At 37.1% G+C, this 20196-nt stretch overlaps 1 protein-coding gene across 5 annotated transcripts in view; it reads right to left on the reverse strand.

Annotated features, from left to right (window-relative positions):
• The window catches only part of ZMYM6 (zinc finger MYM-type containing 6), a 42896-nt gene that overhangs the window by 4670 nt on the left and 18030 nt on the right, over positions 1 to 20196 (reverse strand). For all 5 annotated transcript variants that reach the window (XM_032877185.1, XM_032877182.1, XM_032877184.1 and 2 more), the window contains exons 7-14: positions 18734 to 18884; positions 18185 to 18300; positions 17099 to 17392; positions 16762 to 16912; positions 15474 to 15646; positions 14012 to 14159; positions 12645 to 12785; positions 12163 to 12200 (exon numbers count right to left, since the gene is read on the reverse strand). In XM_032877185.1, coding sequence (XP_032733076.1) covers positions 12163 to 12200; positions 12645 to 12785; positions 14012 to 14159; positions 15474 to 15646; positions 16762 to 16912; positions 17099 to 17392; positions 18185 to 18300; positions 18734 to 18884 — 1212 coding nt within the window. The remainder of the gene's footprint in view (positions 1 to 12162; positions 12201 to 12644; positions 12786 to 14011; positions 14160 to 15473; positions 15647 to 16761; positions 16913 to 17098; positions 17393 to 18184; positions 18301 to 18733; positions 18885 to 20196) is intronic.

The raw sequence follows: 20196 nt of genomic DNA on the forward strand, positions 1-20196 counted from the left end.
GAGGGCAGCCGCTTAACCAACTGAGCCACCCAGGCGTCCCAGGAGAAGGTATTCTTAAACAAAACACAAAAAAGAGTTAAAAACAAAGTAGAAAAAACTAATACATTTGACTACCTTGATTTTTTTTTTTTTCAAAGAAGGTCTTTATACAAGAAAGTTGAAGGATAAGCAACAGAGTTGGAAAATGTACTGAAAACATGTTTTCCGTTCAGTAAATATTTACAGAATGTTTACTGTAAACTAGGCACTCCTGTAAACCCTAGGGATACAGCAAAAAAACAAGACAAAGAAAATCCTGCTTTTATGGGCTCTACATTCTGTAGGGAGACACAGAAGATAAACAAGTAAAGCAAATATAAAACGTATAATTCCAGGTAGTGATCAATGTTATGAAAGAAAGAAAGAAACCAGGATAAGGGAATGGAGAGTGATGGTGCTGAGGAGAGGTATTTTTGGAAGAAACATTGGAGCAGAGATCTTGGGAATACACAAAAGAGCAAACCATGCAAAGGCTGAAATCAGAGGACTCCAGGCAGTGGGATTATAGATGCAAAAGCCCTCAACCGGGAAAGAGTTTAGTATGTTTTAAGAAGAGAGATGAGTATAAAGCTGAAATAAAGTAAGCAAGGGCTAGAATGAAATGTTTGAAGGAGGCAGAAGCCAAATTATATAGGATGTGGAAGGTCTTAGTTTTAAAAACAAGAAATCAGGACTGTATTTTAAATGTGAAGGCAAGCCACTGCAGATTTTATTTACATTAACTTTTTTTTTTTTTTTAAGATTTTATTTATTTATTTGAGAGCAAGAGCAAAAGCAGAGGCAGAGGGAGAAGCAGAGTCCCCACTGAGCAGGGTGGCTGATGAGGAGCTCAATCCCAGGACCCTGGGATCATGACCTGAGCCGAAGGCAGATGCTTCACCTTTAAGGGAAGGGTGGCTGATGAGGAGCTCAATCCCAGGACCCTGGGATCATGACCTGAGCCGAAGGCAGATGCTTCACCTTTAAGAGAAGGTGCCCCTACATTTACTTTTTAAATAGGCAACAGATGTAATAATTTTGAATTATGTAATAACAGAAAAGGTATAAAAACATATACATGAAGGGACACCTGGGTGGCACAGTGGGTTGAGCCTCCAATTCTTGGTTTCAGCTCAGGTAGTGATCTTGGGGTAGTGACACTGAGCCCTGCCTCAGGCTCCATGCTCAGAGCAGAGTCTGCTTAAGACTTCTCTCTGGCATGCCTGGGTGGCTCAGTCACTTAAGTGTCTGCCTTTGGCTCAGGTCATGATCCCAGGGGCCTAGAATCGAGTCCCACAATGGGCTCCTTGCTCTCGCTCACTCTCTGATAAATAAAATCCTAAAAGAAAAGACTCCCTCTCCCTCTGCCACAACTCTCTGTGTGTGCTCTCTAAGATAAATATCTTTTTTTTTAAGTATATACATGAAAATTAAGTTTTCCATCTGTCTTCTCTATCCAGACTCAAACTTGAACACAACTGTTGTCCCCAGTTTCTTACACATCCTTCTAGAGATGCTCCCTGTAATTAAGTAAGTTGCTTCTGACTACAAATTGGCAGCATATTATCAGGGATAATATGCACTGTGCTTACAGCAAGCTATCATAGAGGTATATTTACATAACTTTGTATAAAGCTGCCCTAGGAGCAGCTTTATACGCTGAATGTACCACAGGTAACCCGAAGAGTCTCTGCAGCTCAACAGTGAATGTGAAAAATATTTGCTATTACAAAGAATGCTATAATAAATATCCCTACATATAAATTAATCCTACATGTACTAGTATATTTATAGAGTAAGGTATTCTAAGTGCGGTTTGGTGGGTCAGAAGATTTTAATTATGATGGTACAGCCAAACCGCTTTCCACAGAGGCGTATTGTATCAAATTATATGACCTTCAGCAATGTATGTGAGCCTGTTTCTCAACACTCTAGTTAACACAGTACTATGAAACTTTTTGCTATTTATCAAGAAATGAAAAATTACCTAACAGTAGTGTGCTTAGGTATTTTGCATGTTTAAGCATTACTAGTTTTTCCTCTTCTGCGAACTATCTACTCCTGTCTTGTACCCTGTTTTCCTCTAGCTTTTAAAAAATTTCTATGTGATGGGGCGCCTGGGTGGCTCAGTGGGCTAAAGCCTCTGCCTTTGGCTCAGGTCATGATCCCAGGGTCCTGGGATGGAGCACCACATCACATGGCGGGGGTTGGGGGTGTCTCTGCTCAGCAAGAAGCCTGCTTCCCCTCCTCTCTCTCTGCCTGCCTCTGCCTACTTGTGATCTCTGTCAGTCAAATAAATACATAATATCTTTTTAGAAAGACCTTCTACATGTATTTTTTGAATGAGCACTGTAACATATGACATAAAATTCAAAGATTTAAACACGAAACAATGAAAAAACAGTAATTTCCCCTCTTAAAATTCTGCCTTGGTCATTCAGTTCTACTCAGTGGCAACCAGTATTATCTATTTACTGCCTGCCTTCCAGAGCTTTCTATACATATGTACAGGCATGTGGTGTGTGTGTGTGTGTTTAAAATATAAATGGCAGTATGCTGTATCATTTTGTCTTTTTCATTTATTATATATGAGATTGCTCTATGTATAGATATAGCTACCACATTCTTTTTAAGCACATAGTATTCTACTGTATGGATATAGCATATTTATTTTAACTACAGTCCCCAAAGAGTTGCTGCATATGTTTGTGAAGGGAACTCCACTTATCAGCCCACATGACTTAAGTATGATCTAGGAGAGGGGTATATTTCAGGCCCTACCCATGTAGGCCTTTTTTTTTTTTTTTTTTCCTAGTTCACACAGTAACTCGGGATGAACTCACAGTGGCTCTGACTACTGATGAAACAATTTGGTTGTTTTCAAGCCTTTGCTACTACAAACAATTGCTACTGCAATCATCCCTGTATATACTTCATTTCATAAATGTGTGAAATGTATCTGAAGGATAAATTCCTAAAAATGGAGTTCCTTGGTAATATGGTATTTACATTTTAAATTTTAACAAGTTTTACTAAATTGCTCTCTGTAGCAGTTTTACCAACTGCTATTGACAATATGTAAAAATCCCTTAACAGTGTTATCCATCAATTTTATCTTTGCCAATCTGATAAAACTGTAGTTCTACCTGGCACTTCTCTAATTCTGAAGTTGAATATATTTGCATATGTTTAAGAACAATTTTTATTTCATAGACTGTAAACTGAAGGATCATAGTTTTGCCCATTTTCCTAATAGGTGCTGGGTCTTTTTATTGATTCATAGAAGCTCTTTACATATGAAAAAAAAGCCTTTTATGACATTAATTGCAATCTTATAATTTTTTCCATGTCTTTTGATTTTGAAATGTAGCCGAATTTCCCTAAAAAAATCTCTTATGGCTTCTGGGTTATATGACATATTTAGAAAGACTCCCCACTTCTGCATTTAAATTCTTTCCTGAATTTTTCCCTACTTTATTATTATTTTTTTATATTTAAGTATTTTCTCCATCTGGACTTCCTTTTGGTGTAACTTGTAAGGTAGAAATCTAACTGTATTTTCTTCTATATGTATACTCAATTGTCACAACACTATTTACTGAATAATCTAAATCTCCTACTGATCCAAATGCCATCTCTATTATTTCTAAACTTGCGTATATATTTAGGTCTATTTCTGGACTTCTTTTTTTAAAGATTTTATTTATTGGTTTATCTGACAGAGAGAGCACAAACAGGAGAAGATGCAGGTAGAGGGAGAGAGAGAAGCAGACTCCCCTTGGAGCAGGGAGCCTGATGTGGGTCTCAGTCCCAGGATGCTCAACCAACTGAGTCACCCAGATCCTCTGGACTTCTTTTCTATTGAGGTGTCTGTCTATTCATGGCTTCAGGGTCAGTTGTTTTAACTACCTACCTTTATAAAATTTAGAGTTTTACTATTGTTTTGGAAACTAGCTCCTCCCCCTTTTTTATCCTTATTTTTCAGCATTTCAGTGAAGGTTTTAAGAAGTGGAGTGACACAATCTGATCTACTTAAAGATCATCCTGCTAACAATATGGAGGGAAAAAAATGCAAAGGGCAAGAATGGAAGCAGGAAGACAAGTAGACAGTCACTGAAATGTAGCAGAGAAAAGATGATGTTGCCTCAGACAAAGGAGGTAGCACTGTAGTAGTAAGAAGTAAGGAACACTAGAAGGGAAAATAAAAGTGTTCTGAGGGAAAATAAAAGTGTTCTGATTTAGGCATATTATTTGAGATGGCTATTAATCAATTAAGTGTATATGTCAAGTAGGCAATTGGAAATATGAATCTGGAGCTCAGAGGTCATGGCAAGAGAAATAAATCTAGGAGTAAGCCACCATCTACATGGTGTTTAAAACCACAGGACTGTATTGAATCCCTGGGAATGATGTTGATTAAGAAAAAGGTCAACGGAGGAATGGATAAGGAAGATGTGATCCATATACACTATGGAGTACTATGCTTCCATCAGAAAGGATGAATACCCAACTTTTGTAGCAACATGGATGGGACTGGAAGAGATTATGCTGAGTGAAATAAGTCAAGCAGAGAGAGTCAATTATATGGTTTCACTTATTTGTGGAGCATAACAAATAACATGGAGGACATGGGGAGATGGAGAGAAGGGAGTTGAGGGAAATTGGAAGGGGAGGTGAACCATGAGAGACTATGGACTCTGAAAAACAACCTGAGGTTTTTGAAGGTGCGGGGGGTGGGAGGTTGGGGGGACCAGGTGGTGGGTATTAGGGAGGGCACATATTGCATGGAGCACTGGGTGTGGTGCAAAAACAATGAATACTGTTATGTGGAAAAGAAATTAAAAAAAAAAAGAAAGAAAGAAAAGAAAAAGGACAAGTATAGGGGTGCCTGGGTGACTCAGAGGGTTAAGCCTCTGCCTTCAGCTCAGGTCATGGTCTCAGGGTCCTGTGATTGAGCCTGGCATCAGGCTCTCTGTTCAGCAGGGAGTCCTGCTTCCCCCTCTCTCTCTGCCTGCCTCTCTGCCTACTTGTGATCTCTCTCTCTGTGTCAAATAAATAAATAAAATCTTAAAAAAAAAAAAAAAGAAGAAAAAGAAGAAGAAGAAGAAGAAAAAGGACATGTATGCTGACCTGGAAATTGAAGAAGGTATTTTAAGAAGAAAGGGGAGATCAACTGTATCAAATGTTACTGAAAGGATAGGTAAAATGAGAACTGAAAATGACCATTGGATTTGCAAAATAAAGGCTGATAGCAACCCTGACAAGAGCAGTTCCAGTGGAATGGTGCAGACAAAGCCTGACTTACGAGAGCTAAGGAAAGATAACAGGTAAGGGAATTGAGGCAGTAAGTAGAGGCCACCCTTAAAGTTTTTCTAAAATGGAGAGCAGAGAAATAGGACAATAGTCAGAGATCTATGCTGTTAAAGAATTTTTCTTACAGATATTAAGTATTACTGCATGTTTTTTATCAGTGAAATTGAGTAGAAAGAGGTGGGGGGCAAATCCAGAGTATATAAAGAAATTCTATAAATCGATAAGGAAAAAAATTCAACATAAAAATAGTGAAAAATTAATAACAAGAAATTCAAAGAAAATTCAAAATGTTCAAAAACTTAGAAATATAAGCAAACATGCTAGAATTAGTGACCTGCAAAGTAAGACAGTAAGATATTACTAAACAGACTGACAAAAAAAAAAGTTTAAATCTGACATTAAATGATAGTGAGGCTGTGGGAAATGAGTACAATCATAAACTGCTGGTGGTAAAAAACTGAAATAGCCATTTTAGAAACTAAAAATGCAAATACTCTTTGACTCCAAAATTCCACTTTTCCATATCTACACTAGACAAACAACTGTACATGTGCACATGGAGACATATGCAAGGATGTTCATTGTAGCAGAGATTTTTTAGGTTAAAAACTGGAAGCAACCTAATGTTCATCAATAGGGCAATGATTAAATAAAATGTGTTATTATACAGCAGTCAACAAACTAATAAGCAAATTCAGTAAAGTCACAGGATACAAAATTAACATACAGAAAATCAGTTACATTTCTACACACTAATAATGAAATATTAGAGAAAATTAAAAAACAATCCCACTTATATATGCATCAAAAAGAATAAAATACCTAAGAATAAATTTAATCAAAGAGATAAAAGATCTGTACCCTGAAAACTGTAAGACACTGATAAAAGAAACTGAAGAAGCTACAAATAAATGGAAAGCTATACCATGCTCATGGGTTGGAAGAATTAATATTGTTGAAACACCCATACTACCCAAAGCAATCTACGGATCCAATGCAATTCCCATCAAAATACCAACAACATTTCTCACAGAACTAGAACAAAGAATCTTAAAATTTGTATGAAACCACAAAGTTCTTGACTAGCCAAAGCAATCTTGAGAAAGAAGAACAAAGCTGAAAGTATCACACTCCCTGATTTCAAACTATATTACAAAGCTATAGTAACCAAAATAATATGGTACTGGCATGAAAAGAGACACACAGATCAAATGGAATATAACAGAGAACCCAGAAATAAACCCGCCCATATACGGTCAATTAGTCTACGTCAAAGGAGACAAGAATACACAGTGAATAAAAGATAATGTGTTCAATAAATGGTGTTGGGGAAAACCCAACAACTACATGTTAAAGAATGAAAACATAGGAAGTTAGCTATCTTGAAACATTTTTAATTTATTTATTTGCGAGAGAGCATGAGCAGGGGAAGGAACAGGTGAAGGGAGAGGGAGAGAGGGAATCTCTCAAGCAGACTCCTTGCTTTGCACAGAACCCAACAGAGGGCTCAATCTCACGACCCTGGGATCACAACCTGACCCAAAACCAAGAGTTGGACATTCAACCGACTGAGCCACCTGGGCACCCCAGGAAGTTAGCTAACATCAATATTAGCAACATTTTTTTGGCAAGAGCAACAAAAGCTAAAATAAACAAACAGAATTACATCAAATTAAAAAGCTTCTACACAGAGAAGGAAATGATCAACAAAATGAAAAGGCATTCTACTGAAAGGGAAAAAATATTTGCAAATCATGCATCTGATAAGGGGTTAATATCCAAAACATATAAAGAACACACAACTTAATATCAAAAAAATAAACAGCCCAATTACAAAATGGGCAGAGGACTTCAATAAGCATTTTTCCAAAGAAGACATACAGATTGTCAACAGACACATGAAAAGATGATCAACACCATTCATCATCAGGGAAAGACAAATCAAAACCACAATGATTTATGACCTCAAACCTGCCAGATTAGATATTACAAAAAAGGAAAAATTACAAGTGTTGGCAAGGATGTAGGGAAAAAACCTTCATGCACTGTTGGTAAAGATGTATACTGGTGTAGCCACTGTGAAAAACGGTATAGAGTTTCCTCAAAAAATGAAAAATAGAACTACCATATGATTCAGCAATTCCACTTCTGGGAATTTATCTGAAGAAACCCAAAATACCAAAGTAAAGAGGTAGATGCACCCCAAAGTTCACTGCAGCATTATTTACAATAGCCAAGATATGAAAGCAACCTAAGTGTTCACTGATAGATGGATGGATAAAGATGATGTGATACACCCACACACACACACACACAGGAATAGAACTCAGCCATAACAGAGAATCTTGCCATTTGTAATAACACAGATGGACCTAAAGGGTATTATGCAAAGTGAAATAAGTCAGAGAAAGACAAATAAGTGAAATGAGTCAAACAGAGAAAGACAAATACCACAGGATTTCTTTCACTTGTATATAGAATTTAAAAAACAAAACAAACAAAACAAAACAGAAACAGACTCATACATAAAGAAAACTGTTGGTTATCAGAGAGGGTGAGGTGGGGGGAGCAGGCAAAACAGGTGAAGGGGATTAAGAGGTACAAACTTCTAGGTATCAATAAGCCATGTGGATGCAATATACAGCGTAAGAAACATAATAATCCTGTAATGACTTTGCATGGTGACAGATGGTAGCTAAACTTACTGTGGGAATCATTTTGTAACGTATAAAATACCAAATCACTATGATGTCCCGATAAACTCCTGAAACTAATAGGATACTGTACATCAATTATACTTCAATTAAAGGAAAAAACTTAGGGGCGCCTGGGTGGCTTAGTTGGTTGAGCTTCTGACTCTTGATTTCAGCTCAGGTCAAGATCTCAGGGTCATGGAATTACTCAGCAGTGAGACTGCTTGAGAGTCTCTCTCTCCTTCTCTGCTTCCCCCACCCTGCACTCTTGCTTTCTCTCTCTAAAATAAATCTTTTAAAAAGAAACTTGCTTTTTTAAAAAAGATTTTATTTATTTTTTTGACGGAGAGAGATAGCGAGAGAAGGAACACAAGCAAGGAGAGTGTGAGAGGGAGAAGCAGGCTTCCCACTGAGCAGGGAGCCCGATGTGGGGCTGGATCCCAGGACCCTGGGATCATGACCTGAGCCGAAGACAGATGCTTAATGGCTGAGCCACCCAGGTACCCCAAGAAACTTATATTTTAAAAGAAAAAAAAAAAAGATAAGAGAAAAAAAAAAAAAACTAAGCAAATAAGCCCAATCTAACAATGGTTAATTCTCAATGGTGGGACTACAGTAGAGCAGGAATTGGTGAAGCATGGAGTGGAGCAAGTCCTGCCTACCACCTGTTTCTGTAAAGACGATTTTATTGGAATGCAGCACTCACTACTCATTTATGGGCTGCCTGTGGCTACTTCTGCACTACAATAGCAGAGATGAGGAGTTGCAACAGAGTCTGTATGTCCTGCAAAGTCTAAAGCATTTACTACCTAGATCTTTATAGAAAGTTTACTGACTTCTGCAGATTTTCTTCTTTGTACTGTACTGTATCTCACCTTTCCCTGAAATGTAAGACTATTTAAATAACTTGAAGGAGATTCACACTAAAGTCCCATAGAAACGAAGAAAAGATTCTAAACTATCAGGCTTTTAAACATAAGAGTACTACATTACTTATTACTATACTTGCTATAGAGTAAACTGAAAATATTAATCAGTGCTATTCTATAACACATATTAAATGATTGGTGAATTATAGAGGTACTCCATATAGGGGAAAGAATATATAGGGCAGTCATATTTAATACAAGAGATGAATAATTCAAAACTAACTGTCCCATACATATAGAGGAGGGATGCAGTCTCAGAACATATACAGCCAATATAGAATGCTTTTATTTTTTTAAAGATTTCATTTATTTATTTTAGAGAGAGAGATGGAATATGTGAGCAGTGAGGAAGGACAGAGGGAGAGGGACAAACATACTCCCCGGCCAAGCAGGGAGCCCCACAAGGGTCTCAATCCCAGGACCCTGAGATCATGACCTGAGCTGAAGGCAGACATTTTTTTTTTTTTACTTTCAAGAGTTTTATTTATTTGTCAGAGAAGATAGAGTACGCACAGATGGGGAGTGGCAGACAGAAGGAGAGGCAGGCTCCCCACCAAGCAATGAGCTAGATGCGGAATTTGACCCCACGACCCCGGGATCATGACCTGAGCAAAAGGCAGTGACTTAAATGACTGAGCCACCCAGGCACGCCTATAGAACACTTTTATAATACATACTAGTAACATATTAAGCATAGTATATTAGTATAGTAAAAATGTAGTATATTAATACCTTAACTAATTATATGGTTATAATGGTTAATAACAATTATTAATTCTGCAACACAGCAACTTATTGGTTATGTAATTTTTTTTTTAAGATTTTATTTATTTATTTGAGAGAGAGGCAGTGAGAGAGAGCATGAGCAAGGAGAAGGTCAGAGGGAGAAGCAGACTCCCCATGGAGCTGGGAGCCTGAAGCGGGACTCGATCCCAGGACCCCGGGATCATGACCTGAGCCGAAGGCAATCATCCAACCAACTGAGCCACCCAGGCGTCCCTGGTTATGTAATTCTTAAATATAATGTATAACACATAATATACTAAATACAAAGTTAACTGTATTTCATTAACTAATGTAGTATTCTGCCTGAAAATAAATTAAGTATTAGTTACCATTAACAACTTCCAACAACACAAGTAAGGACAGAGTTAAAAAGTAGCAAATTAGGAGAAGCTCTCTCCCTATCAGGGGGAAGGCTAGTCTTGAGTCCTTGAAAGACTTCTGCTAATGAATGGATCTAACATAGCTGGTTCTTTTCTCTCATTTTTTTTTTCACATAGATTTTTTTTATCACTGAAGATTTCCTGATATGCAGACAGACTGTCCATTTTTCACCTTGCCACCATGAAACAGCAATCCACATTTGGATCATTTCCTTTAATATTAGCAACTGTCGCTGGAATATGGTCAAAAGCATATGGCAGTTACTTCACTGTTGGCTGTTGTGCTGAAGGCCCGGGCTAACTGCTGGGGCCCTATTTTCCTAATTCTAGCAAGTTTTCCCTTATTAATCCCTGGAGAACAACCCAAGCAAAATGTCAACATCCCTTTCACCAACCTTGCACAAATGCACCTTCTCAATCACTTTCACAGGTCCTCTATTAGGTGTGAGGCTGTCTTCCAAGTTAAAGCCTCTTTAGGTTATGATAAAGCTGAAATGTTTCTGAGAGCTTCTGTTAGCAGATATAGCTTGCCTGCTCATTTTTATTTTCTTAAAACCTCAGTAGGCTTTAAAATTGCAAAGCCAGCCATGACTTTTGTCTCACTTTCAATTCCTTTCAAATCATCAAAAACACTTCATACCTTAACACAGGCGATGGCTTGGCCTTAGGGACACATTACGGCAGCACTGATCTTGCAGCCGTGTTGCTGGCATTTCTTCCCATTTATTCCATTATTTTTGCACAGCTATATTTTTATGCAAACTAAATGATGTGCCTTCTTTACTGATGCATTTGTTTTTTGAGCATTATCTCTACTATTCTGCAGGTTTCACTCTCCTAAATGAACAGCATGGGGATTCACAGCCGAGGCCTGGCCTTCATCACAGAGTTTTAGAACATCTAACTTCCGTTCCAAAGTTACTGAATTTGGGGCACACTTTTAAGCACTAGCACCACTACTTAATGTGCTTGAATGACATATTATATGATATATAAAAATATTCTTTTTTTTTTTAAAGATTTTTTTTTATTTATTTATGAGAGAGAGAGAGAGAGAGAGAGAGAGAGAGAGAGCGCGAGCACAGGCAGACAGAATGGCAGGCAGAGGCAGAGGGAGAAGCAGGCTCCCTGCCGAGCAAGGAGCCCGATGTGGGACTCGATCCCAGGACGCTGGGATCATGACCTGAGCCGAAGGCAGCTGCTTAACCAACTGAGCCACCCAGGCGTCCCAAAAATATTCTTAATTGTACCAAAAACAAACATTAAGAGAACAGCCAAAAACAGTTACCAAAAACATTAACCCAAAATCTGATACATTAAGTTCATAAGATACTGATAAAGGATCATGGGAATTTTGTTTCCTGCTAAAACAAGACACAGACAACAATGACATAGTTTGCAATCCTTTCAGCCTGCCAGATTTGAAATTATGCATTTCTTCAAAATATTTTTTTTAATTTTGGAAAGTTTCACAATATTTCAAATTTGAGACATAAAGTGGGAATTTAAATGTATTTTTACTATGCACTATTTTCAGCCTCACATAATTTGAAGATGCATAAAACAACACTACACTGAACTTTTTCCAGAGACTTTCTTTCTCTTTCTTTCTTTCTTTCTTAAGTAGGCCCCACACCCAGCATGGAGCCCAAAACAGACCTTGAACCCTGAAAGCAAGACCTGAGCTGAAATCAAAAGTCAGACACTTTGAGCCACCCAGGCGCCCAAGAGACTTTCAAGTTTTAAAGAAAAATACTTGAATGTAGTAAAAGAGAAAAACAAGAAAAATAAGCAACCAGATGGAAATAACAAATATTTAAAGAAATTAAGGAGCGAAAACACAATGAAATGAATCAGAAACTCATTCTTATTAATGATGTAACTTTAAGATCCCAAAACAAAATTAGTACATAATGGGTCACTCTTTTTTTAAAGACTAAGCTGCAAATAGAAATATATTCAAGTACGTATTGGAATGCTACACCCAAAATGAAAATAAACACAAGTGGCATTATGAGGAAGAAGATTAACAATAAAACTTACATCTTCGATGATCTTTGCTGCCTCTTTAGTAATTGTACCTGTTGTAAATTAAAACATATGTTATCCCCCAGAATATACAGATGTAAACACTGAGACCAAGATATTACTTTCTTCTTACTAAGGTGGGCCAGAGTCTAGTCCAGAATTTCACCAAAAAATGGTCCAAGGAAACTGGGCATCAATATTACCTGGGATGCTTGGTAAAGGAAAGATTCTTGGACCTCAATCTCATCCAGATATATTAAAATCTCCAGCGATAAAGGCAACTACATTAAAACCACTTAGGTTCTTAAAAAAATAAACTATACATTCCATTTCCTTCCCTACTCAGGCCAACCTCCTTGGTACCCACTTCCCTCTGAGAAAAAGGGGCATGTTTCCTTATAGAAATATAAATGTAAATATTAGCAACAAGAGCTACTTAGACTGTCAGACAGCACTCACCTCTACAGTCTAACCAAATGCCTTTATATAGGCCATACCTTTTAAAACACTGTTAGTGTTCCCTGTAGGCTGGGTAGGAGGTATTTTTGCCAATGACACCACACTGGTTATTACTGGTGTTGTATTTTTCCTTGCAGAAGAGAGCTCCACTGAAGCACTTGGTGCCTTATAAATATTTACTGATTAAAATAAAAAGGTAAGACCTAGTATAAACAAAAGAGTTACACACACACATAAAAAAAAACCCTGTTTAACAACTAAGTTTTCAAGGAGCATTGCAAACATCTCTGTATAGAAAGTGATTCTGGTCAGATTAACATTCATTAGGACTTAAAGACAGGCTGATTCTCTAAAATTATAAACTTCAAATGCTACTTAACAGCTAAAAATATAGCTACTAGCTTCAGAATCAACTGGCCTTTTCTATTAGTGAATATAAAACTCCTCCACCTAAGCTTGCTTCCAATAAAACTTTAACATAATAATTTTTATAAATAAGTTGGTGAGGTACCTATCCATCCACTGGTTTTTTGCTAACCCGTATTATAAAATGAAAATTCTACCACTGACCCGACTAGTCTTAGGGAATGGATGATGACATAAAAGATTGGCACGTGGCATACGTGATTAAGGCGATAATCATTAAGATTGCAAGGATAGACAAAGGCCAGACAAAGCCCATGGATTCTATGAATTCAACAGCACTCCGGGCTTTGATTAGAGAGCATAATACCAAATGTTTTGAACCTAACTCAGAGAAGTACTACTTCAAGGAGCTACTTTAAGAACATGCCACAAATGTATCTATTCATGTGGAAATTTTGACCATATTAGCTGTCCTACTTGCAAAATTATTTTACTCTTAGCTAAAAAAACTTTGCTACCTATGAAGAACTGGTCTACTTTATTTTTCCTGATATAATTAATGTGTTAGTTCCTTTTTCCTTGGCTACAAGCAAGCTCTGGATCAAATCTTATGCCAGTCACAGAAACTATATTAATATATAGTATATATATATATATATTATATATATTATATATATACTTATATCCTCTCCCTTTGTTTGCCCTAATTTTCTTTTTTTTCCTAGTTTGTTAACTGAATAACATTTATCTCCTATGTGTAGATAAATTCAACCAAAAGAAATCAAATCTAACTTTCTATAAAATTAGTGACTATAACATTTATTGATTCTTTGGTGTGTTTGATTATGATAGCAAAAAGCATCAGGATTAACCTTCCCTGAAGGGCAATCTTTAAGAATTCTTAGAGGAAAAATTTAAGGAAATCCAGGCTATTTGAATCCAGTAAAATTTTGTTTTTATTATATTATTTACAACTGTCTCTGCTAATAGTATATCCTGGCACTGACATAATGATCCTGTTAGCCAAGTTTAATTTTACCTTTATTTTGTGAGAGAGGGTCATTCATAATTTGCCGATGACAAAACTCCAAGACACAAAACAAGTTACAGAAATGCTTGATGTTTCCTCGCCATTTTATGGACTCACTTAGCTTACCCTGTCGTTTACAGCCATCGCACTTGGCCATCTAAGAAAGAAATATTAGAAAAGATAGGCTTAAAACCAAAAAATAATGAAAAGATAACATTAATCATAAAACCAGAAGGCACTATGAAAACAGGATGTATAAGTCAGGTGAGATCACAAAATATAAGGTTTAAAATAATGTAGTTAAAAGTAGATATACTTATTCGTTTCCACATAGATGCCCTCAATATATAGAATATAAAAATTATCTCTCAGGGCGCCTGGGAGGCTCAGTGTGTTAAAGCCTCTGCCTTCGGCTCAGGTCATGATCTCAGCGTCCCTGGAACGAGTCCCGCATTGGGCTCTCTGCTCAGGAGGGAACCTGCTTCCCTTCCTCTCTCTCTGCCTGCCTCTCTGCTTACTTGTGATCCCTGTCTGTCAAATGAATAAATAAAATCTTTAAAAAAAAATTATCTCTCATTTTCAAAATTACTGATGAAGGAATCTAGAGCTAGGTTCTACTTTCAAGAGGTTAAGAAGCAGCATAATATAGTAGAAAGAATACGTATTTTGGAGTTGTAAAGACACTGATTCATTCAAAAAATATTTTATTAGGAGTCCTTTGTCTTGAGCACTGATGGTTTCCTGGTCATATTGTTATGATAAAGACACACTTCTCCACCAAGATTATATTTTAGGAGGTAGGTAGACAAAAAGAACAAATGGTTTCAGTTGAGTGTTACAGATGCTGTCCAACTATCACCTACCAGCTTCCTGAAGGGTAGATTACTTATCCTCCTTGGATCTTGCTCTTTTTCCATATTCATAAACTGGTAGTAATATACCTACCTCTAGGATCATAGTGAGGATTAAATTACACTTATGAAGCATTGGGTGTGTATCAGTGGTTCAATTAATTGTAGCTTTCAGAGTTAGCCTTTCAAAAAAGTAATTTTTTTAAAAGGTAGTGGGTAAGGAGGTCAGTCATAGTCATTTGACCTAGTAAGTGAGAATAAGGTCTGACTTCATATTCATCACAGTAACCTTCTGAATGAGAGAGCCACTTAACACAACATAACTACACAAGGTTCTGACTTAAAAGAACTCAGTTATAAACAAGGTCAGTATGCCTCAAGAGAAAACAAAATATAAAAATAAAAGGAACATATGTGCAAACAACAACAAAGTCTCCAGAAACCCTATGCTCTTTACTCCCAAAATTTCATATTTATATTCGGTTGAATTTTGCTTTAGGAGCCCATAATTTACTTTAACCCAGGTCTAAACACCAAATTTTACTTCACATGATCCAAACATATTTTAAGAAAATAATTCATACTAACTTCAGAAAGCCAAAAAGGTATGTTACATTTACCTGATAAAACAAAACTGTAAATTTCGACATGCAATCTTCACAACAAAACTCTTCTAATTTGCCCTCCAGTCGATTTTCTACCAAATTAGGGGATGTCTGTGAGCAATAACTGCACATCTTACAGTAATTTCCCCATCGTTCTCCAAAGTCACGGGCAGAGAGGAATTTGCAAACTGAGAACCAGAAGGGATGAAAGAAGAAACATCAAACTTATATTAACCTGAAGGAGATAAAGTGAGTTTCCACAGTCTCAAGTACTAGCTAACTTCTACATACTTGTGACACAATTATTTGCTTCTAGAATAAGAGCAAGGATAGTCTCTATATTCACAAAACAAACTCGTATCACCTTTTAAATATACTCTAAATATTAGGCCACCTATATTCAGAAACATCAGAGATATAAAAGTTTCTTAAGCCAAGAAGCAGTAACTGCTTAAGTACCCACTTTACAAGTAGGTGCAAGAACAGAAAGATCTCTCAAGTCATTGCTAAACTTATGAAGAGATTTTTTAGACTCTATATTAATACCATTGACCTAATTATCTTCCAAAAGTCTTTTTAAAGCAATTTAGATAAGATTGCTGTAATTTAAAACATCTCCAAAAGCCAATCATGATCACAAATGTATTACAATATTTAACATTTTTTTTCTCAGGGTGCCTGGGTGGCGCAGTCGGCTGAGCATCCAGCTCTTGGTTTCGGCTCAGGTCGTGCTCTCAGGGTCACAGGATCTAGCCCCACATGCGGCTCTGTGCCCAGCATGCAGTCTGCTTAAGACTCTCTTTTCCTCTGCCCCTTCCTGCCATGTGCTCTTTCTCTAAAATAAACAAATCTTTAAAAAATTTTTCTTACTTGAAATTATTGTTAACATTTAAAAGTGTAGACTTTAAAGTGACTTAGGTATAAAAAATAAACAAAAAGTGAATTAAGCATCAACTCAAGAAAAAAAGCCTCAAATTATACCTCATAAAACAAAATCACTTGAAAATTAATTATAGATTAATGGTCCAACACAGCATGAATTACTTTATAACAACAATATGCTCTGTGGATAAAACTGAACTGCCTGGGGCACCTGGGTGGCTCAGTCATTGTCTGTCTTCGGCTCAGGTCATGATGCCAGGATCCTGGGACTGAGCCCCACATTGGGTTCCCTGCTCAGCGGGGAGCCTGCTTTTCCCTCTCCCATTCCCCCTGCTTGTGTTCCCTCTCTTGCTGTCTTTCTCTGTGTCAAATAAATAAAATCTTTAAAAAAAAAAAAAAATGAACTGCTTGCTTCCTTTACCTTCACTACAGAATGGCTTATCAACCCCTGAGAATCGAACAGTCTCCTTTATAATTTTCTGCAGTTTACAGTAGTCACACATGGCCATAACTTTATTTTTCTTTTTGTATTCATCAGAGCAAGTCTTGCCACAAAACAGAAACATTTTACCCTGCAGAGAAAAAAAAAAAAAAAGAAAAAAAAAACAGTCATTGAGACCTAATTAAACAGTTGCTTCATCTTTAAGAAATCATTCTCCTTAACATCTCAAAGCAAATTAAGTGACTGTCAAAGATGAAAAGACAAATGCTTCTGATGGATACGTTTATATTCCATCCCTTTCGTGATTTCTCTTTACCTTGTAGAAAAGGAGTTCTGGTTTTGTGGCAAACAGATGGCTACAGTGTTGACACTTGAGTTTAACAAGTGTCCGAGCTACAGCAACTTGCTGGGATGGGGCAGCAAGAGGCCGGAAACCGGCTGTGCCAGAGGCAGAGCTGCTGATGGAGCCGGTGGGACTGGAACCGGAACTGGCAGAGGCATTACCTCCTGCAGCTGACACTGCTGACCCAGAGGGTGGGCTTATAACCACTTGGCCCTGAGACGGGGGCGCCGCTGAAGAGTTTGTTCCTTTGGGCTTATTAAATACATTCTGAAAGAACACAAATAAGGCAAAAGTTTAGCAACTGAGAAGTAATGTGAGTTGGGTAATTTTCATTTTGTTTTAATAAATTAATGCCCCCACAAATATTTCCTTGACACTTTATAAAGCAGTTCACAGAAAGTTTAAATGGCATACTTCCAGAATAGAAGGACTGAAAAATGCAATATTGTAAGGTTAAGGACTGGAATTTGGGCTTCCCGGACACCTCTAATATAGGGCTCTAACAAATTAAAGCAGACCTCTTCCTTCCCCCAAAATACCCTTCCCACTGGCAACCAGCCTCTGATGGCCATGAAAAGCATAGTGGCCACCAGTGATCTCTTTTGCCCTGGTACCAGGGACACTGTATCAGGGCCACCCAAGAGGGTCACTAAACTCTACTCTCTCCATCTTTTCAGGGAGTGAGGAACAAATGGGACAAATAAATGGAGGCTTACCCTTTATGCCGGGAGTCATTATGTATTTGGCCCAGGATGAGAGGAAGGGACACCACAGCATCTACCTGAACCATATCTTAGTATCCATCCTTTTGAAAGGGAGAGAACCAAGGGCAACAGTGGGAGGGAAGAGTAGTTTAGGTAAGGACCCTGGATAAGGAAGACGGCACTGAGGCTCAGTAACTGGCTGAGACATTTTGCAGAAATGCCTTTGGGGACCAGAGTCGAACAGAATTTTTTTCTAACTTAACCTTTTATAAATACAGACCTTCAGCAGTTAACATACTGCCATAGAGCAATGCCTAAGAGAAGCTCAGGGGTAAAATACTACTTTAGATCATACCTGGAAAGCCACCACACAACTGGAGCTACAGAAGCTGTATATAGTTCCATTGGACATGGCTAGATGATATTGAGGGATTGCTGAGGTTTTACAGCTATGACATGAAACCTGGACACCTTGGTAACAAAAAATAAAAATCAATGACTAAGCTACATGATGAACAAATGATCCAAAAATGTACTAGAATGATTAAAAAATACTAAGTAATATATAAAACCAAAATAAAGGAACTTTACAATAATCTGTGCTAAGTGCAACTAATCATATTGAAGTCCTACTTACACAAAAATTTGGAACTTAACAAGTTTTTGTTTTGTTTTTTATATTTCCTGGTCTTTCTTTTCATACAGAAACTACAAAATAAATAACCTCAATAAAAAAATCAGTTAAAAACTATTTTCAATTAAAAATGAGTTCTCTGAAACTAAATCTTGAGTCTCAATTTAACCACATAGATAAATTCCATTTGTAAAAAAAATGAAAGAAAAGCAGCTACAACATTCTTCAATAGTTACTAAATCTATAAATTTATTGAATTTTAAACATTACCTGAAGAAATAACTGTCTTAACTCTGTAAGCTGATAAGCAATTAATAGAGCAGAAAAGCTCAGTTTTTCCTGAGTCATTGGTAGTCTCAATCATTTCAGCTGAGGGCCTCAATGATTTCCCCAAGGCATACGGAGGAGTTTGGGCTGAATTCTATCAAGAAAATAAAATAACTTTTAGATACCTAGCACAAACATACAAGTTGTGTAAGAAAAAAGAAACACTACCTACAAAGGCTGCCTTTGGCTGAAATATTTGAACATGACTACGAGGCCACTCTATAGATTTTTCTGAAAGTTGGGATGTGGGAAAAATAAGTTCTTTCAGACAATGATAAAATGTAAACTGAAGAAAATTAGTAACTACTCATGTATATTAACAATAAAACACATTAAAAGTAATGAATTTGGTATTTGTAATGTACTTTTCTCATTACAAATAATCAAGGATGACCATGTAATCCATGAACCAAAGAGTCATCCTCAGCAGATCACGGACATCAATCTGGAAGATAACCTACGACCTTTAAGGTTACTTAACCAACAAGGCTCTTTAGCAGGAGGAAAGAGATGATGTTCAATGTATATTAGAAGATCTTACAGAATTAACTGTTTTTCAAGCTGAGTTCATAATAAAATCTGCCTGTAACTTTACTTGTTTTAAGAAACAATAATATTGATGGCTAACATTTATATAAATTACCAATATTATTATTTATTCAGTGCTCACCATGAGCTAGGCCCCATACTAAATAACTTATATACTGTATCATAGAATCCTTTCAACAAAGTGAGATACTTTAAGAAATTATATTAACAAAAAGGTTAAATTAATTTTAATTCAACATTTCATCTCTATCTAAAGTTCCAGACTAACCATTACACTATACTGTCACTGACACAACATAAAGTCTCTCAATAAGAAGTTATATGGAGGTATTTATCCCAAAGATACAAATATAGTGATCCAAAGAGGCACCTGCACACCAGTGTTTATAGCAGCAATGTCCACAATAGCCAACCTATGGAAAGAGCCCAGACAGATGTCCATCAACATATGAATGGATAAAGGGGTGTGTGTGTATGTGTGTGTGTGTGTGTGTGTATACAACAGAATACTATTCAGCCATCAAAAAAATGAAATCTTGCCATCTGCAATGACATGGATGGAACTAGAGGGTATTATGCTAAGTGAAATAAGTCAATCAGACAAAGACAATTAAATGATCTCATTTGTACGTGGAATTTAAGAAACAAAATGGTGGATGATAGGGGAAGGGAGGGAAAATAAGACAAAATCAGAGAGGGAAACAAACCATAACAGACTCATAATCATAAGAAACAAACTGAGGGTTGGGGCGCCTGTGTGGCTCAGTCATTAAGTGTCTGCCTTTGGCTCAGGTCCTGATCCCAAGGTCCTAGAATCAAGCCCCACATCTGGCTCCCTGCTCAGCGGGAAGCCTACT

The sequence above is a fragment of the Lontra canadensis genome, unplaced genomic scaffold, assembly GCF_010015895.1.
Source record: "Lontra canadensis isolate GAN:19392208 unplaced genomic scaffold, GSC_riverotter_1.0 scaffold60, whole genome shotgun sequence".
Taxonomy (NCBI): domain Eukaryota; kingdom Metazoa; phylum Chordata; class Mammalia; order Carnivora; family Mustelidae; genus Lontra; species Lontra canadensis.